Source organism: Hippichthys cyanospilos, chromosome 8 (assembly GCF_059441005.1).
Source record: "Hippichthys cyanospilos isolate Australia breed blue-spotted pipefish chromosome 8, RoL_Hcya_1.0, whole genome shotgun sequence".
Lineage (NCBI taxonomy): Eukaryota > Metazoa > Chordata > Actinopteri > Syngnathiformes > Syngnathidae > Hippichthys > Hippichthys cyanospilos.
Genome location: NC_142376.1, coordinates 2,108,949 through 2,123,974, shown reverse-complemented (window position 1 = coordinate 2,123,974; position 15,026 = coordinate 2,108,949). Strand labels below are relative to the sequence as shown.

Below are 15,026 nucleotides of genomic sequence, written 5' to 3'. Positions count from 1 at the left end.
GCATTTATTTCAGTACTGTATGTATCTTGTGTATATGTTAAAAAGGATACAATTTTATGTCTCACACAATTTTCCTCGATAATAATTTTATTTATTTTGACCGCATGGGGACGCGAAACGTTTTCTCTTTCCTTGGGGATCTTCGCAAATAATAGAAGTGATATAACACGACTGTAAGTTGTACCTGGAAGAGAGAGCGAGCGTCCATCCCTACGAGTGAAACTTTTTATCGGCGGGCCTCCTGTCGTCCGTTGGCCTGCTATTCCTCGACGATCCCTCTTTCTGCCAAACGCAAGAACAGACGGCGCCTTTTCAATGGGTGAACCGGCGCTGGCGAAACCGCGGGAATCCAAAAGCGCCAAATGTTAGCAGTCAACGCCACACTTGGAGAGTCTGGGAAATATAGTCACGCCACTTGTTAGTCACAACAAAAAAAAAAGATTCAGTGGCAACGTTAGCTGTTATTCTTTTAGAATAGTGGTGCGCCCCCTGATGGATAGTGGAGAAATGGGCAATCATGTATAAGATGCATCAAGACTTTGGCAACTTTGGCAAAACTTAATATATATTTGTTGGGGTTAAGTGGTTCAGATTCCCCACATTGTGAGCTGTCAGTGAACGCAGCGGCAGTGTAACGTTGACATAATAACTTTTACACGATCCTCTCGGTTTTGGTAATATTCTTGTGTGTTGAACAAGGATGGACTCTGATGTTGGTTCAGTCCGCTCGCTTCTTTTAATGAAAATAATGTCGTAAAAATGTCTGTTGCTAGCCGCAACAGGCACTGGCTAACAGCTAAATCAAGTTTGCCCTCTGTGCGTCAAAATTCGGCTTATGTCCCTGACGGATCAATCTTCCAATTTTAATCTTAGGATGCGATACTTTTGGCCTTCATTTTTGGGGAAAAAAAAAAAAAAAATCCGTCGCATGTTTGGAGAATTACGGCATTGTTTAATGCGATTCAGAAAAAAATCAGCTCAATATTTCATACCTTTTTCTTCAGGTTAAAATATTTAAAATGATCATTTTAGTATTTTATCGATTTTTTTTCAGCATCAAATGATTCCGTTGGTCAAAAATATTTCTACTTTGAAAAAGGATTGACATTTTTTTTTTTTCAGGCACACTGATGCACTTTAAACTTTTTTTTTCAGCTTTAGAATAAGCCGTAACCTATAAACAGTAAAACATTTGCTCAAAGTTGATTTCAATGTATTTTTCCCTAACATTAAAACGCATACAATTTCAGTTCATGTTTTCTCTTTCCCATGGGGGGCTTTGCTAAAAATATTTGAGAAGCACTGGCTTTCACGAATGCAAATACATATTTTGGACTGCAGCTTTGAGCCATCCCGCAACTCTTTCCAGCAAGCCTCCAAAACTTTGCACCCAAGACGGTCATCTGTGCCAACCTCAGGCCCGTCCTCCTGCAAGGCAGGACTTTTCTGAAGGTCCCCGTGGCACCTGTGGATGTCTGTGGAGGAGCTAGAGAGCCGGCGGATGACCTTCCTGATGACCTGCTCGGCGTGTCGACCAAGAGAGAAAAAAAAACAAAACAACTGATGCTTCGCTCCACGGAGCTGAAAAGGTCGCCAACACCAAATTAAGGCATGGGCCGATATTAGATTTGGATGGTGTGATAACCGTGAGGAAAAAGTATCATGGTATTGAATATCGAAATACCATATCTTCAGCAGATTATTTTGAAAGGAAATAAAGAATATTTTGGTCCAAAAAAAATGACTCAACCTAAAAAAAAAAAACCTAAGAAGAATTGAAATCTTGAAACCTTGACTTCTTCAAACCACGGTAAAACTGTGAAAACCGTTACCGGCCCACGCCTACAAAAAGTGATACATTACTTTTCGACTGATGAGGTTACCATCTTGGTCCAAGTAGTGTTCCTCAGTCACAGATTCGCCGGATATGCCTTTTGCTTCCTCACCCTGCGTACGTTCGGTTATTAGCACCATAAAATAAAATACGGTTCGCAGCGGAATACGTCAAACCATCACCACGCCAAAAAGTGAGACGGCACAGCAAAAGCGTGACAAACTAGAAATCCCCTCTGAAAACCACAGCCATCTTCAGATTTCACACTCCCAGTTTTAGGCGACACCAGGACAGGCTTAGGAATGCAAAGACGATATTTTCCGATACCATTTAAAGCCAAAGATGTCCCCATGCGAAGCACGCCAAAAAACACTCGTGACTCAAGCCGAGCCGAGCCCCTTTCCCAGGCTCGCGGGATACCTTTAAAATGATCCGGCGCCGGAAGATTCTCGTGGTTACGGTCTGTTCTTCTTCAGAACCGGAATCTACACTAACCCGCTGCTGGGGAATGCATCATGAAAACCCCAAAAGAGCAAGTTCAGGAGGAGAGAAAACGCTTAGTTGTTGGTGTGACGTTGAAACAAATCAAATTGGATCCACTGGTGGCTCCAAAAAAAAAATCTGGTTAACATTCTTGAACGTAACAATGAAATGCATCTTTGATTGGCAGAACCGCGGGAAAAGATTGGATTTACACTGCCTGGTTCGCATGTCGCCATTCTTTTTTGTTTGATCTCCAGTGGAGGTTGGTATATGTATTAAAACAGAGCAAAAAAGAATCAGATGGTTCCAGATTGGAATCGGAACATGTAATTGGTAAGTAATCATGACCACATCAAGTCAGACTGACATTATCAAGACTGACCGTATCAAAAACCCAAAGTCCGATGCGAATCTTTGAGTTCCACACGAGACCCTTAAAAAGTCTCGAGACGGCTCTTGAGACCAAGACCAAGCTCAAGAACTCTAATCTGGCAATTAAACACTTGGGACTTTTGCAGTGTAAATTCAAGTCAACATTCAGAAGAAACTATTCTTCAATGACGTTTGTCTCAAGTACCTGAACTTTCTTCTCAGACACCAGCGTTCCTTCTTCCTTTTTTCCATTCATCGACTCGGATGAGCCGCCCTGAGGTGAGCTTTTTGAGTTGTCCCCGTTCTGCCGGGACCTCCCTGATTCGCCTCTGGACGAGGAAGTGACGGAATCGCTTGAGTTTCCGTGGCTGTTGAGAGACGCAGAATTAGGACTGAAGACTTTGAGGGGCTCATGAATTTCACCGACTGTCAAAATCGCACCTTTCTCGCCTATCCAGCAGATCCGAGCTGCGGCCCGGCGTTGGAGGCTCCACGTTGACGCTGGAAGAGTCACTCTGCCAACCTGAAAGCGAGCATACGTCTTTTTCTAGCTGTTCAACGCGATTGGGTATCTTCAGATCTCTGGTTTTAGTAGTCATCTCATGGTCCGCCTCCTTCTCCTCTGAGCCTTCTTCGGTCTTCAATTCCACCTTCTCTCGGATCATCTCGTTTCCTCCTCCATCCTCGTCCTCATTAGATTCAAATTCAGAGGGCCGAGGTTCCCAAAGGGCCTCGGCCCATTCCTGAACACTCAAGTCACTTTGCTGGCAACTTCCTCTGCCTTCGCAATGCAAAACCTTCTCAGCAACTTTGCTTCTGTCCCCTTCTACTTGTACCCCAGGTGTTTCATCAATACTTTCTTTGTCAGTCTCCGCCTCGGTTTTGTCTCCTACTAAGCCAGCTGCCAGCACATTCATCTGCACTTCTGCTTCTCCCTTTTGTTCTGTGAAAATGTTCTTTGGCGCCTCCATTTGACACCTGTCCTTTGCTACTATCGCACATTTTCTCTCCACGTTTTTAATCAAGTCTTCCTCGACCCATCTTTCCACAAAAGCGTTTCCCTCGTCTGAAGGCGATTCGTCCACCTTACCCTTTCCTTTTGACACTTCCTTCTCATGTCCACTAACATACATGTCCACGCGTACCGCATCTCCACCTTCCGTTTGTGCTCTTTCAGGTGTTGAAGGGGTTACCGATGAGGCTGACGAGACGGATGACGACGACGTGGAGTAGGCCATGCTGACGTCTAACTCGCACGTCGCGGGGGCGGCGCGTGACTTGGGCTGGCGGCTCGGCTCCATTTCTCTGTAAGATCTGTCCTCCTCCTCGCTCAAAAGCAGCCGGTCATTCAAGGCGATGTGGGGCTTTCGCACCTTGGGTGGAGCGGGTTCAGGGAGGTCGAAAGCCGAAAGGTGCAAGGCAAGCAGACAGGGTCTAAGGGGACTCTCGGGCGGGTTTTCAGACTTGGTCTCTGGGTTCCAGAGCGGGGGCTGAGGCTGGGAGTCGGGTGGCGGGTAATGGTGATGCTGGTGGTGGATAGGGGAAAGGTTGGGTGTGACGGGAAGTTCTGGCACCAGGAAATGTGGGTCGGAGTGCAGTGCAGCGGGGGAATGCAACTCGGCTAGAATGCTCTGATAATCTGTGGGTGACATGATGACAAATGTACACCGAAGCATGCTAGGAACCGAAAACAGCAAAAACACACATATACAACCCACGATAACGACAATGAAACTGAAGCTGAAGAGGGAAGAAGGGAGCTTCATAGCAGACATACCAAATACGACGAATGGAATCAATACGTTAAAAGTAAACCTGCAGAATTCAACCCCCAAGCAAGTTTTTAAAGGAGAGTTTTAGGCCATGTTAATGTGAAGCTGTTACATGCTCACATCAGGTGACGGATGAGAGGTGATAATGCATGGCTTCTCAAATCATCAGGCGTAGCAATCATGCAACTGGCTGAAGAGGAACTTGTCAAAAAGAAATTGAATATCAGGCAAAGATATAGTAGTTTTGAGATTCATAAAATTTCTTTCAAAATTAGGATTATTTTTATATATTAAACTTGATCTCAAGAAATTCACTAGAATCTCCACAATAATAAATGTTTTGTCGGATTAAAATGTGTATTTTGTCAAGAAAAAGTTCAAATATGATATAAATGCCCAAATGGCTCATGGACCTCTGGGGGTCCGCAAACAACTACTATACAGCTACATGAATACTTCCAAAGAGGTAGGGTCGATGCGGGTGCGAGCGGGAGGCGGACAAACGCAAGGGCATGAATGGCAAGGAGACAGTGAGCGGAGAGGCGGGGACGGCGGATTTGGACTTGAGGAGCGGGACCCACAAGGGGAAACGGTGGGCAAGGAGAGAGGGGAGACAGGACGAGAGGAAACACTCGTCAAGGGGGCGACAGAAGGTGAAAAAAAGGGTGTAGCATGCTCCGGTACACTGCGGGTATCACGGGAGGATGCCAAGGCGAGGACAGCGGGTGTGGTCGTAGGATCACCACAGGTGTTTTGGGATAACTCCACGACTGCTGGAAGTTTTTGAGCGGGGGAGATTGGGGGAGAGGGTGGCGCAAATGAAGGTGCCGGGGAAGTGATGAGTGGGATCGGGGAGGATGGATGCGGTGAGAAAGGAAAGGAAGGGGATGGGCGTGGGTCAGCAGGGGGACAGTGAGGGTTGAGGCATTTCAGAGGCGATGGAATCAAATCTTTTTCCAGTCGCGAAGGGGGCGCCAAGTCTTTGAGCAAAATGGAGAACTCGTAACTAGGGGAGCGGCGTGGGGTCAAGGCTCGAGGGGTGAGGGGTGGAGATTGGGGAGATGGGTTTGCATGCAGGATGAACGCAGGACTGCTTGGAATCAACGGAATAATCACGCAGACTAAGGGGCAAGTGCGGATTGATGCCAAAAATAAAACAGAAGAGAACGGAAAATGAACGTCAGTGCTGAATGTCAACATAAAGTGGGAAACGGAATAAAGAGTGGGATGGATATCAGCAATATGTGACCCTTAAATAGTTAAGAGCTGTTATGTGCCGTTATCAGCTTCTTCGGGGGAGGTGATGGGAGACAGGAACGGAAAGAGAAGAAGCGGTACTCTCATCTATCCAAGGAAGGCTCAGAGGAACTGGAGGGGAACTAGGAGAACTCAACTGCATCACAGTGACAGTCTTATAGTCCACACTTAAACCAGATATGGTGAAAAATATTATCGTGCTAACATAAAACATGCACTTTTAAACAAGAGAATCCTGGAAAGTTAAACTGTAGCAACTGGTACACAAAAGCAGTTCTAAACCGCAACTAAAACAACATCTGTATAAATAGAATAAGGCTTTGGCACTAGGCATGATCCATGCGATGTGGCGCATGCAAAAACAAAAATTACAACAACATGGTAGCAGGAAGAGGTAATAGGTCAGCTAATCAGAGCTAAACTTTACCATCAGCCTGATCCCGGAAAACCGCATGATCATCAGCAAAACATCTCGTGCCGGAAATGTTACCATAGTCGAAAATTGGGCCCTCCAGTAAAGTCACAATATCCATCCGATTGACTTTGGTCAGAACTGCAGTCAAGGCATCCGCTGCGGAGAATCAAACGACACGAAAACAATGGCAATGCATCACGATACCGGCAAATACGAGATCAATGTTTTCAGAAATGTCGAGCTAGCGCAAACAAAAGGTATGACTCGACATCCCAAACTCCTTACTTGTGGCGTTTTTCCCTTCGCGGCTGACCCACTTCTTTAAGAGCATGAAGCTCTGCGCTGTCAGAGAGTTGGGGTTCTCCAGTCGAATGTGGTTGATCTCATCTACCGTAAAGTTCATCTCCCGAGCCAGCTCTGTGACGGGACACACAATGTGAAGTTCTACGCAGATCGGCCACAATATTTCATGAGCCACTCGACGGTTTCATCACCTGTCCAGCTGAGTCCCAGGTGATCTGCTACAATAGCCATACGCAAATCTGTCCGCTCGCAGGGACTTTGGGGACCTGGAGAGACAAGAGGACATTCACTCGTCAAGTTTTGCATGTTCCTCCCCTCATATTGTAAGAGGAAAAAAAAAATCAAAACAAACAAGTTTCCTTTTCTGGCCACTTTTCCAGTTTACAATTCAAGATAAGCGGGTTGCAACCGCAATTTTTAACAATAATTCATCGGTTGAATTGGTCTTGTGCAAGATGGCAAGAAAAGGCATTTCACATTACATGTGGTGGTCTACCGCTATTTGTGCTATGCGACCTTTCAGCAGGCATTAAAGTGTCATGAGAACCACACAAAACAAAGCATACCACAACTCCAAAAAAAGCAGACTGAGTTCTACAAATCTAGGGCGGGGAGTTCTAGACTAGAATCTAAAATGGTCAACATGCGCTACGTGGAGCCCGTTGCAAAAGCTACCGTGACGACCGAGCATGAAAAACTCTGACAAGACTGCAACCATAACTACGAGAACTTTGCCCTGAACAGAGACGAACAAACCAGGGATTTGTCAAACAGGTTGTGCCAAGTGTAGCAGTCAGTACAGCTGGCTTGCTACGCTACTGCACAGGGCACGCAAGCTTGCTCAAAGAGGGGTGGGGGTGGGGGGGTACAGAGGGAACGAAATCTTGAAACGAAGACATACGGCACACAGTACACCAATGATGATGGGTCAATGACAGCTACGGTTCTCGGGGAATATACGTATAAACACGCCACAGGCATTCCAGTCAATCAATTCAATGACCACAACATGTCATGCAACTAGAAGTGAAATAGGTCAAATATAGAAATGTATTTGATAGTGTGAAAGTTTTACAAACTAGGCTTGATCTCTGCGATGGGAGGTGTTCGAGACCCCGCGAGTCCCTGACTGCCCTCCTTCCCACCAGTCCGCCTACTCCTCCTGCTCCTCTGACTGCCAGAGGCCCTGTCCGTCGTCGCCACCTTTGCCCCCACGGACGGGGCCCCGGCCTCAGCCCCCGAACCTCTACCAGACCTGGACGAGCGGGAGGGCTGGGAAGGTTGGGAAGGCTGCGAGGTGTCAGACAGGGAGGTGCTCCGGGAGGTGCTGTCTTCCTCCGACTGCTCTGTCTGCTTCTTTTTCTCCTCGTCTGACAGGCGGTCCACCAACTTTATGGTCTCTCCGCTAATGTCTTTAAAGTATTCAATGGTGCGTTTACAAAGCTCGCTAGGGTTCTCCTGTCTCTCCTGCCTAGACGCCCCCTCGCCTGACGCCCTGCCGACCTGATGTCTGTCCTTCAGCGGTAATCTCGAGGGCAACTTTATGGCTGCTCGTTCACTGGCCAGTGGCCGCGGGGTGACCCTGACTGAAAGCGGTGAGCTAGCAGCGGTTGTGGGGTTGCCCTTCTTAATATCTTTGACTGGTATTCTAGACCTGGGTTCTACTTTGGCAACGGCTGGCTCCCCTCTTTTCCTGGTCTCGATTTTCACGGCTTGTTTGGGCTTCTGCTTGCCTATGGCTGTTCCCTGGGTGTGATTCGAGCGCCCCGACGCTTTCACCGGCAGCCTGGACCTGGGCAGTTTCACCTCGCTATCTTTACCCGGCGGACTTTGCCGCTGCTTCACTTGACCGCTATCACCTAGTTCTACTTTCTCCTCTAAATCCCTGCAACACAATGTTTCTATCCTGCTGGCTTTCTGAAGTGTGGGCTCAGAGGAGGACTGCAGATTGAAAACCACACTGCCGCACTGAATGTAGTTGGCCTGAATACTGGAGGACTCGAGGTTGTTATTGTTGTTGCAGTTTTCGGAGGGAAAATCTTTTTGCTCTGACTTGGCCTGGCTGTCTTTGCTAGTCTGGCCTTCTGCGCTCTGACCATCTATACTGATATATTCTGGCACCATCTGGCCCTCGGCTATCTCGGCTTTAAAATCAGCCGGATCCCCCGAGTCTTTTTTCACAGTTATCGAGGCAGCTATGCCCATCTTAATAGGGGTGCGTAATTTGGGATCGACCTTGGAGGCTGTGATTGTGCATGAGGAGGCGGTCTCGGCTATGGCTTCACAGGTGGGTACTTCAGTACCAGCATAGCCGGCGTCACTGCCGGGGTGCAAAGGACTGCATTTCGCTGTTGCGGCTGCTGCTGGTGCGGTGCTGCTGACTGCGGTTGTATCTAGACCTTTCACCTTCCCTTCTACTGTGGCCCTCTCCCCTGTTTTTGAGTGAGAGGAAATTACACCCAGGATCTTGCCCCCTCTCCCCTTTTCCCCTGTTAGAGGGTCAGAGGAATGCTCACCAATCTGAAAAAACTGAAGCCTCTCTTCAACAAAGTCCCGCTTGCTCATGTCAATAGCACCACTGCGGGTCATCTCAAACATCTTCCCTTCGTGGAAAGGGAAGGGGTTGGGCTCACTAGTTGGTGTGCTCTCGTCAGTCGGCGTTCGAGCAGGGGTCGTGTCGGGCGTTGTGGCCTGCGATTTGTCCTCCACAGATAAACCAAAGGGCTTAGGATCTTCGTCTTTGGTTTTGGAGTCGTAAGCTCCGTCGTGATCGCTCCCTTTGGTGGACCAGGGGTCAAAGTCCAGGCCTTTTGTGGCTACGGTTTTAAAGGTCGAGTTGAGCTCTTCTTCCAATTGGTAGCCGAAGTAGTTGTCCGCGAAGCTCTGCCTTTCCGGATGCCTTCCTTCAAGCGTGTAATCGATTTCTTCTCCGCTGCTTTTGGCGCGAGAGGGATTCGTTTTCAAAGTCCCGTCCTCGCACTTCTCCTCCTCGATCACTTCGAGCTTAGACTGACCAAAGGAGCGATCGGCCGTTTTGCCATCATTGGATAGACTGGATGATTTTGGGTCCTCACTCAGTCCGTCGTCCTCGTCCTGAAAGTCATAACCATCTAATGAGTCGATCTCCGTGGCATCTGTGTCATGGGAAAATTCAGCAGTGGTTGCTATGGAGCAGTCAGTGATCGACTGATCATTCCCGTTTTGTTCCATGTCGGCTTCCTCGCCCTTTACGACACCATTGACGCCGGCCTCCTTATTTCCGTTCTTCTCCGATTTTCTGTGTTTTGAACGTTTCTCCCCCTCCTCCTTCATTTTGAAGGTGTACTTTTTGACAGGGATGGGATGGAACACTGACTCGTCGTCACTGGACTCACTGTTATCGGCTCCGGGAGGAACGGGGGACGGAGGCTGAACCCTGATGATTGGCTCGGCTAAGAAGTGCTTGTCATGCTCCTCCTGGAGGTTTACTTCCATCATTTCTGTCTCTGTCTCAGAGGACGCGCAGGACTTTCTTTTCTCGGGGTCTGACTGCTCTCTGTCCAAAGGTGGGGGTGGTGGAAACTCTATATAAGGAACTCTCTTCTCCCCTTTGGACTTCTGTTTATCCGCTTCCTGTTTCTTGCCGTGATTGTCTGAAGCTGCTTGCTTAGGTTTCTCCTTCGATGGCTCCTTGTAGATGAAGGTCTTACCGTCTTCTTCTTCGGACTCCTCCGGGATTGGGCTCGGCATGCCGGACATGGAGCCGATCACGGAGTCGGGCATTCTCGAAGTCAGGCTCACGTCCTCTGGGCTTGGCGACTCTGGAGTGACGGGACTTTTCCCGGAGCTGTCCATAAATGTCACTTGTTCTAGAGTGTCATCTTCTGGACTACCTTGAGGGGACGGAGACTGCTTTTGTTTGACGGTGTAAAACGTCCCCCTGGTCTCATGTACCGTCCTACTCTCGTGGCTTACTATTTTTTTGTAAGTTCCAAGCTGCCCGGAAGCTGTTTCTTTCTCATACTGCTTGCCCACTTGTATGCTGACATACACAGGTAAGGGTTTGATATCTTTGAAACCTTCTGTGATAATTGCGGGGGTCTCATGATCCAAATACTCTATTTGCTCACAGTCAACACCATTGCAAGTGATATTTGACTGGCTACAGTCCGAGTCTGTGGATTTACCTGGCGGTCCACAAGTAGATTTGTTGGACTCAAAGCTTTTGTGGACAGGGTTTCGAACTAGGACGGGCGCGCGAGAACCTTCCTTCTCATGAGTTTCAACAGAGGCATCTAATTTTGAAGACGGCGTTCTCCGATTTTCCGGAAAATTAGATGACTTTCTTACAGGAATTTGAGATTCCGAGTTTTTTTTTAGACCGTCATTGCTGTTTGGACTCTCTCTTACAACAAATTCGGTGTAAATAATTTTCTTGGTCGTTTCTTGTCTTTGTGAATCGCTACTGTTGTCTTCCTTTAGCGAATCATGGACCAATGCTTGAGATAATTTGGGGGAATGCGGTTTATAGTTACCATACCCTTGGTTCTCCCATGTTTTGAACACTTTCTTATCTTCCTGATTTTTCGCGCAGGACTGATGCACTTGTGAAAACTTGGATTCACTGTCTTGACCTCTTCTCTGGCTTAACGGACTGTCTGGTGTTTTTGGAATGCTAGAACCACCAAATACCTGGTACACTGGGAGCTTACTTTCATGGAGTTTCCTTATGGGAGGATTAGAATTTGGGCTACCCTGAGAACCCCGATCTTGTCTTTGAGCCTCTTGTTCGAACTTGAGCCTCACTGCGCTTACTTTTGAAGAAGACACCTGAAAAGGTTTTGAGCCTTCATTTTTCCCCTCTCCCTGCTTTCTAGAGTCCGAATCGTTATACTGCAGCAGTACTCTCCTCTCCGGACTACTGGGTAAACTGGCACACTTCCTATCATTAGAGCCGAACTTGTCTCTTAGTCTTTCTCTGCTCCACTCTTCCCCGCTAGCGCCGTTTCTAAAGACTGATCGCTCTGGACTGCTTTGTGTGGAACTAGGCCCTGATCGCGATTCCCTGAAGTCTGGTCTGCGAGATTTTCTCTCCGGGGAGGACAGCTCATCATTGAGCTGTTCTGTTTTATCTCTGAAGAACTGAGATACCTCGCAGAGTTTTTCCTCTGCCTCTTTGACGGTCCTGTCTACTCTCTCCTCATATATTAGTTGCTCTCTTTCCTTTCTCTCTGCGTCATCTGATGACACCCGCATCCATACTGACTGCTTGGGACTACCGGGCTCAGAAGAATGCTGCAAAAGTGTCATTGTGTCATAGTTCTCATCAGCATTGGCCATTCTCCCCGATGTGTCAAAGACATTTCGTGACGATCGAAAGATATATTCTGTTCTTGGGCCTACTGACCTAGTCTCGTTTCGACTTCTGTCTGGTGAGTGAATGCGAGACCTTTCTCTGACGTGTTCGTCGGCGTCAGGATGGGATTGGTCAAACTTCTCCGACAATAACATTTTCTCCGCAAAATTGTAAGATTCTCCCCTCAATTCTGACGATTCATCTTCATTGTACTCTACCGACTGCTGGCTAAGCAATTTCAAGGCCTTGTAAGACTCGTCTGCCATTAATTGGGCCGAACTAGGACGACTATCCTCATGTGCCATGGCGGTGTTAAATTTGGAGGGATCATAATATTCGTGAAGGTCCTCGGTTTCTCTGTCCTCTTGTCTGTTCACCGGGTAATAATACATTTCATTGTCTGAATGGTTTTTAGTCTCTCGGATGATGACCTCCGTCGGTTCTGATTTGTTGCCCTTTTCAATGTGCACCTCAATTATTCTTTCGACCTTGGGTTTGACGTCTTCGGAGGCTCTCTGCGAAGAGTCCTCAGACTTGTGCTCAAAGAGTCCGGCGAGCTCCCTAGACGGGTCCTTTCCCGATTGAAAAGCTTTCATTATATCGTGAACGGACATAGTTTCCTCACACCTCTCTGATACGGCTTCGTTGCCGGACGGTTTGTGGTACACCATTCTGGTGGTCGTCGTGATGTGAGTTTCCTCCTTCAACCGTATGCCTTTACCCACCGGATCCTCATCAGTGGCAAGTTTAACTGAATATGCCTTGCTCAGCTCCGGGGTGGACGGAGCTTGACCGGCCTGTCCTTTAGACTCGGTATCGATATATCTGATGGGATTTCCCTCCAACATCGCCTGCTGTTTGTTATCCTCGGGGGGCTCATAGCTTCTGATCACATGAACAACTTCAGTTCGAGTTTCAGTGATCACTGGGGGAACGGGGATGTCCTGGAAGGGGGCTTTTGGGCCCATGCCTTCAGCACTCTGGGGGGCTGAGGGAGTCCTTTCACTTTTGGTCTCGAAGCCACTGTCTGAGAGGGGGCTCTTATCCTGCTCATGGTACATATCATCGGGGGATTCCAGCACAGTGTCTGCTCCGAAAAGAGCATCGGCAACCTTCCCTAGCTCTCTGTCGGAAGGAGATGACCGCATGCTCGTTGGAGGCATTTTGAGTTTTTGCTCTTGAACCGCAATGGTGGGTTTCAGAACACGTTTTTGCTTTTCCCTACCATCTGCTTCTCTCTTGCCCTCATCTGCTGTATGTTTCGTGTCATGCATTTTAGAGAAAGAACTGCTGCCGACGTCATTAGCTAAATGGTCAACGACTTTAGAAAGATTGAAATCTCTGTCTTGAATGTTTTTAGCTTTTGCTTGAGGGACCACCGTCTCATATCTTGGGGGATAGCTCCAGTTGCTTTGTGGCTGTTCGACAGGTACTTTTGAGAAGCGGATCTCATCCAAGGGCCCCCTTGTTGCCGTTGGCTCCTTAGCCACGTCTTTAGTCAGGATTTCACTCACTTTGACCAGATCTTGTTTGACTTTCTCCACAATGCGGTAGGGCTCTTCATCTTCTATCCTCACTGCACAGCCAGACTGAAATAATTTACTCGTATTAGAGTTGGGATCGGTCTGCAAAATGGCTGACATTCGAATCAAGTCCTCTTTCATATCAGCGACGTCTTTGAGAATTTCTTGGCTGGACGACAACGGGGACGTCGTGTTTGACTTTAAACCGGGCGAAAGGTGTGGAGGTTTGGGAGAGGAAAGGTTTTTGGCAAAGGCTGACTGCAATTGAGGATTCGTCTCGGGGGGTCCAGTCTTACGTGGGGACAGAATAGCGGCAGTTGACCGGGACACCTCGGGTAACTTTTTAAACTGGGGCTCTGGCAGTACGTTGATAACAGAATAGACAGGGACTGTCACTGTGCTGGATGTTCCAGCAGCGGTGGCATTCGGAGGGGACCTTAGCGAATTGTAAAGGGAACCGGATGCTGAGGACCTAATGGACTGATATGAGGAGGATGCAGAGGAGGACAGAGACTTTAAGGTGCCATAGCCAGCCGAGCAAGAATTGAATGTTTTTTCAACCTCGTCAAATGCCGCGTTGACGCTTGTCGTCACGGCGTTAGTGGTTGCTTGGATTCGTTCTTGGAGACTGGTGGCGAGGAGAGATGTGGGGGAGGAGGAACGGTACTGCGCCGGTGACGCCGTTCCATTGATCAGAGCCGCAGCACTTTGGGGGGTGTTGGATTTGAGCGGGGATGACAGTGAGGAGAAAAAGTTCCTTGCGGGGCCTGACACGTCCGAGGAAAAGGAACGGACGGAGGAGAGGCCGGGGACGGTTTTGATAGGGGAGGAAGACGATACCGTACCAGCGGGACCCCCCATAGCTGTCTTGTATGACATAGGGGAAGTGAACATACTAAGGGAGGATTTGGGAGATGTCGGAGGCGTCATGGCTATTGATGTCCTCTCGAGAAGGGGACTTCCACCCGTAGAAGAAGTCCTGGATGACAACGCTGCAAGTCCTTTCACAGAAGAACTGTCTGAAGCGCTTTTAGCAGGCGACGCCAGGGGACTGTGGGCGACCTGGCCTGGGTACTGCGCATGTTGGACTACGGTTTTGATGGGAGAGGAGATGGTTCTGTACGATCGGACGGGAGAGGCCATGTCACTAACTGACTTAACGGAAGAGGCGGGGGATCCGGGTATGTTTGTCTTAATGGGCGAGGCGGAGTTGATGGACCAGACGGACTTTAGTGGAGAGGCAGAAGGTGTGTTGGACGATGAGCTGGAGAGGGAGCCAAACCCAGACTTGGCTTGGCCAGGGACGGCGACAGGAACAGGCGGCCACGCCTGATAAGATCTCGTTGAAAAGACAGGTTTGTGAGGGTAGCCAGAAGGCTGTGTTCTTTGCGGACTTCGATCGGGTGTTTCTTCGACAATAATTCAAATAAAAAAAGAAAACAAAAGGAGGCAACAGAAAGTATAAGGTAAAATAATTGAAAAAGAACACATAAAAGAAAGAGAAATTCAGTCAGAAACAGCATCACTTTCAAGTAGCAAGACAAAAAAAGTACACTTGTAGATTACAGAAGGTCCCTTTTAACATTCAGGATGACGTGGGAAGTGAACGCGCGGGCGGGTGGGGGGGCAAATGCATGACATGTGCTGGAAGTAACAAAACATGGTAACTGAAATGTACAATTCCATTGACTTTTGTTGCGCTTAATGCACTTGCTTGACTTTTCGACACTAC

The 15,026-nt window shown here is 48.1% G+C and overlaps 1 protein-coding gene across 1 annotated transcript in view; it reads right to left on the bottom strand.

Moving 5' to 3' along the window:
* Positions 1-15,026, bottom strand: part of LOC148419814 (ankyrin-3-like) — a 77,654-nt gene that overhangs the window by 2,045 nt on the left and 60,583 nt on the right. Inside the window, exons 40-49 of the mRNA XM_088421040.1 lie at positions 7,516-14,703; positions 6,628-6,702; positions 6,419-6,550; positions 6,146-6,289; positions 3,131-4,328; positions 2,895-3,057; positions 2,255-2,335; positions 1,864-1,947; positions 1,414-1,518; positions 185-282 (exon numbers count right to left, since the gene is read on the bottom strand). Of these exons, the coding sequence (XP_088277166.1) occupies positions 211-282; positions 1,414-1,518; positions 1,864-1,947; positions 2,255-2,335; positions 2,895-3,057; positions 3,131-4,328; positions 6,146-6,289; positions 6,419-6,550; positions 6,628-6,702; positions 7,516-14,703 (9,242 nt within the window). The 3' untranslated portion in view covers positions 185-210. The remainder of the gene's footprint in view (positions 1-184; positions 283-1,413; positions 1,519-1,863; positions 1,948-2,254; positions 2,336-2,894; positions 3,058-3,130; positions 4,329-6,145; positions 6,290-6,418; positions 6,551-6,627; positions 6,703-7,515; positions 14,704-15,026) is intronic.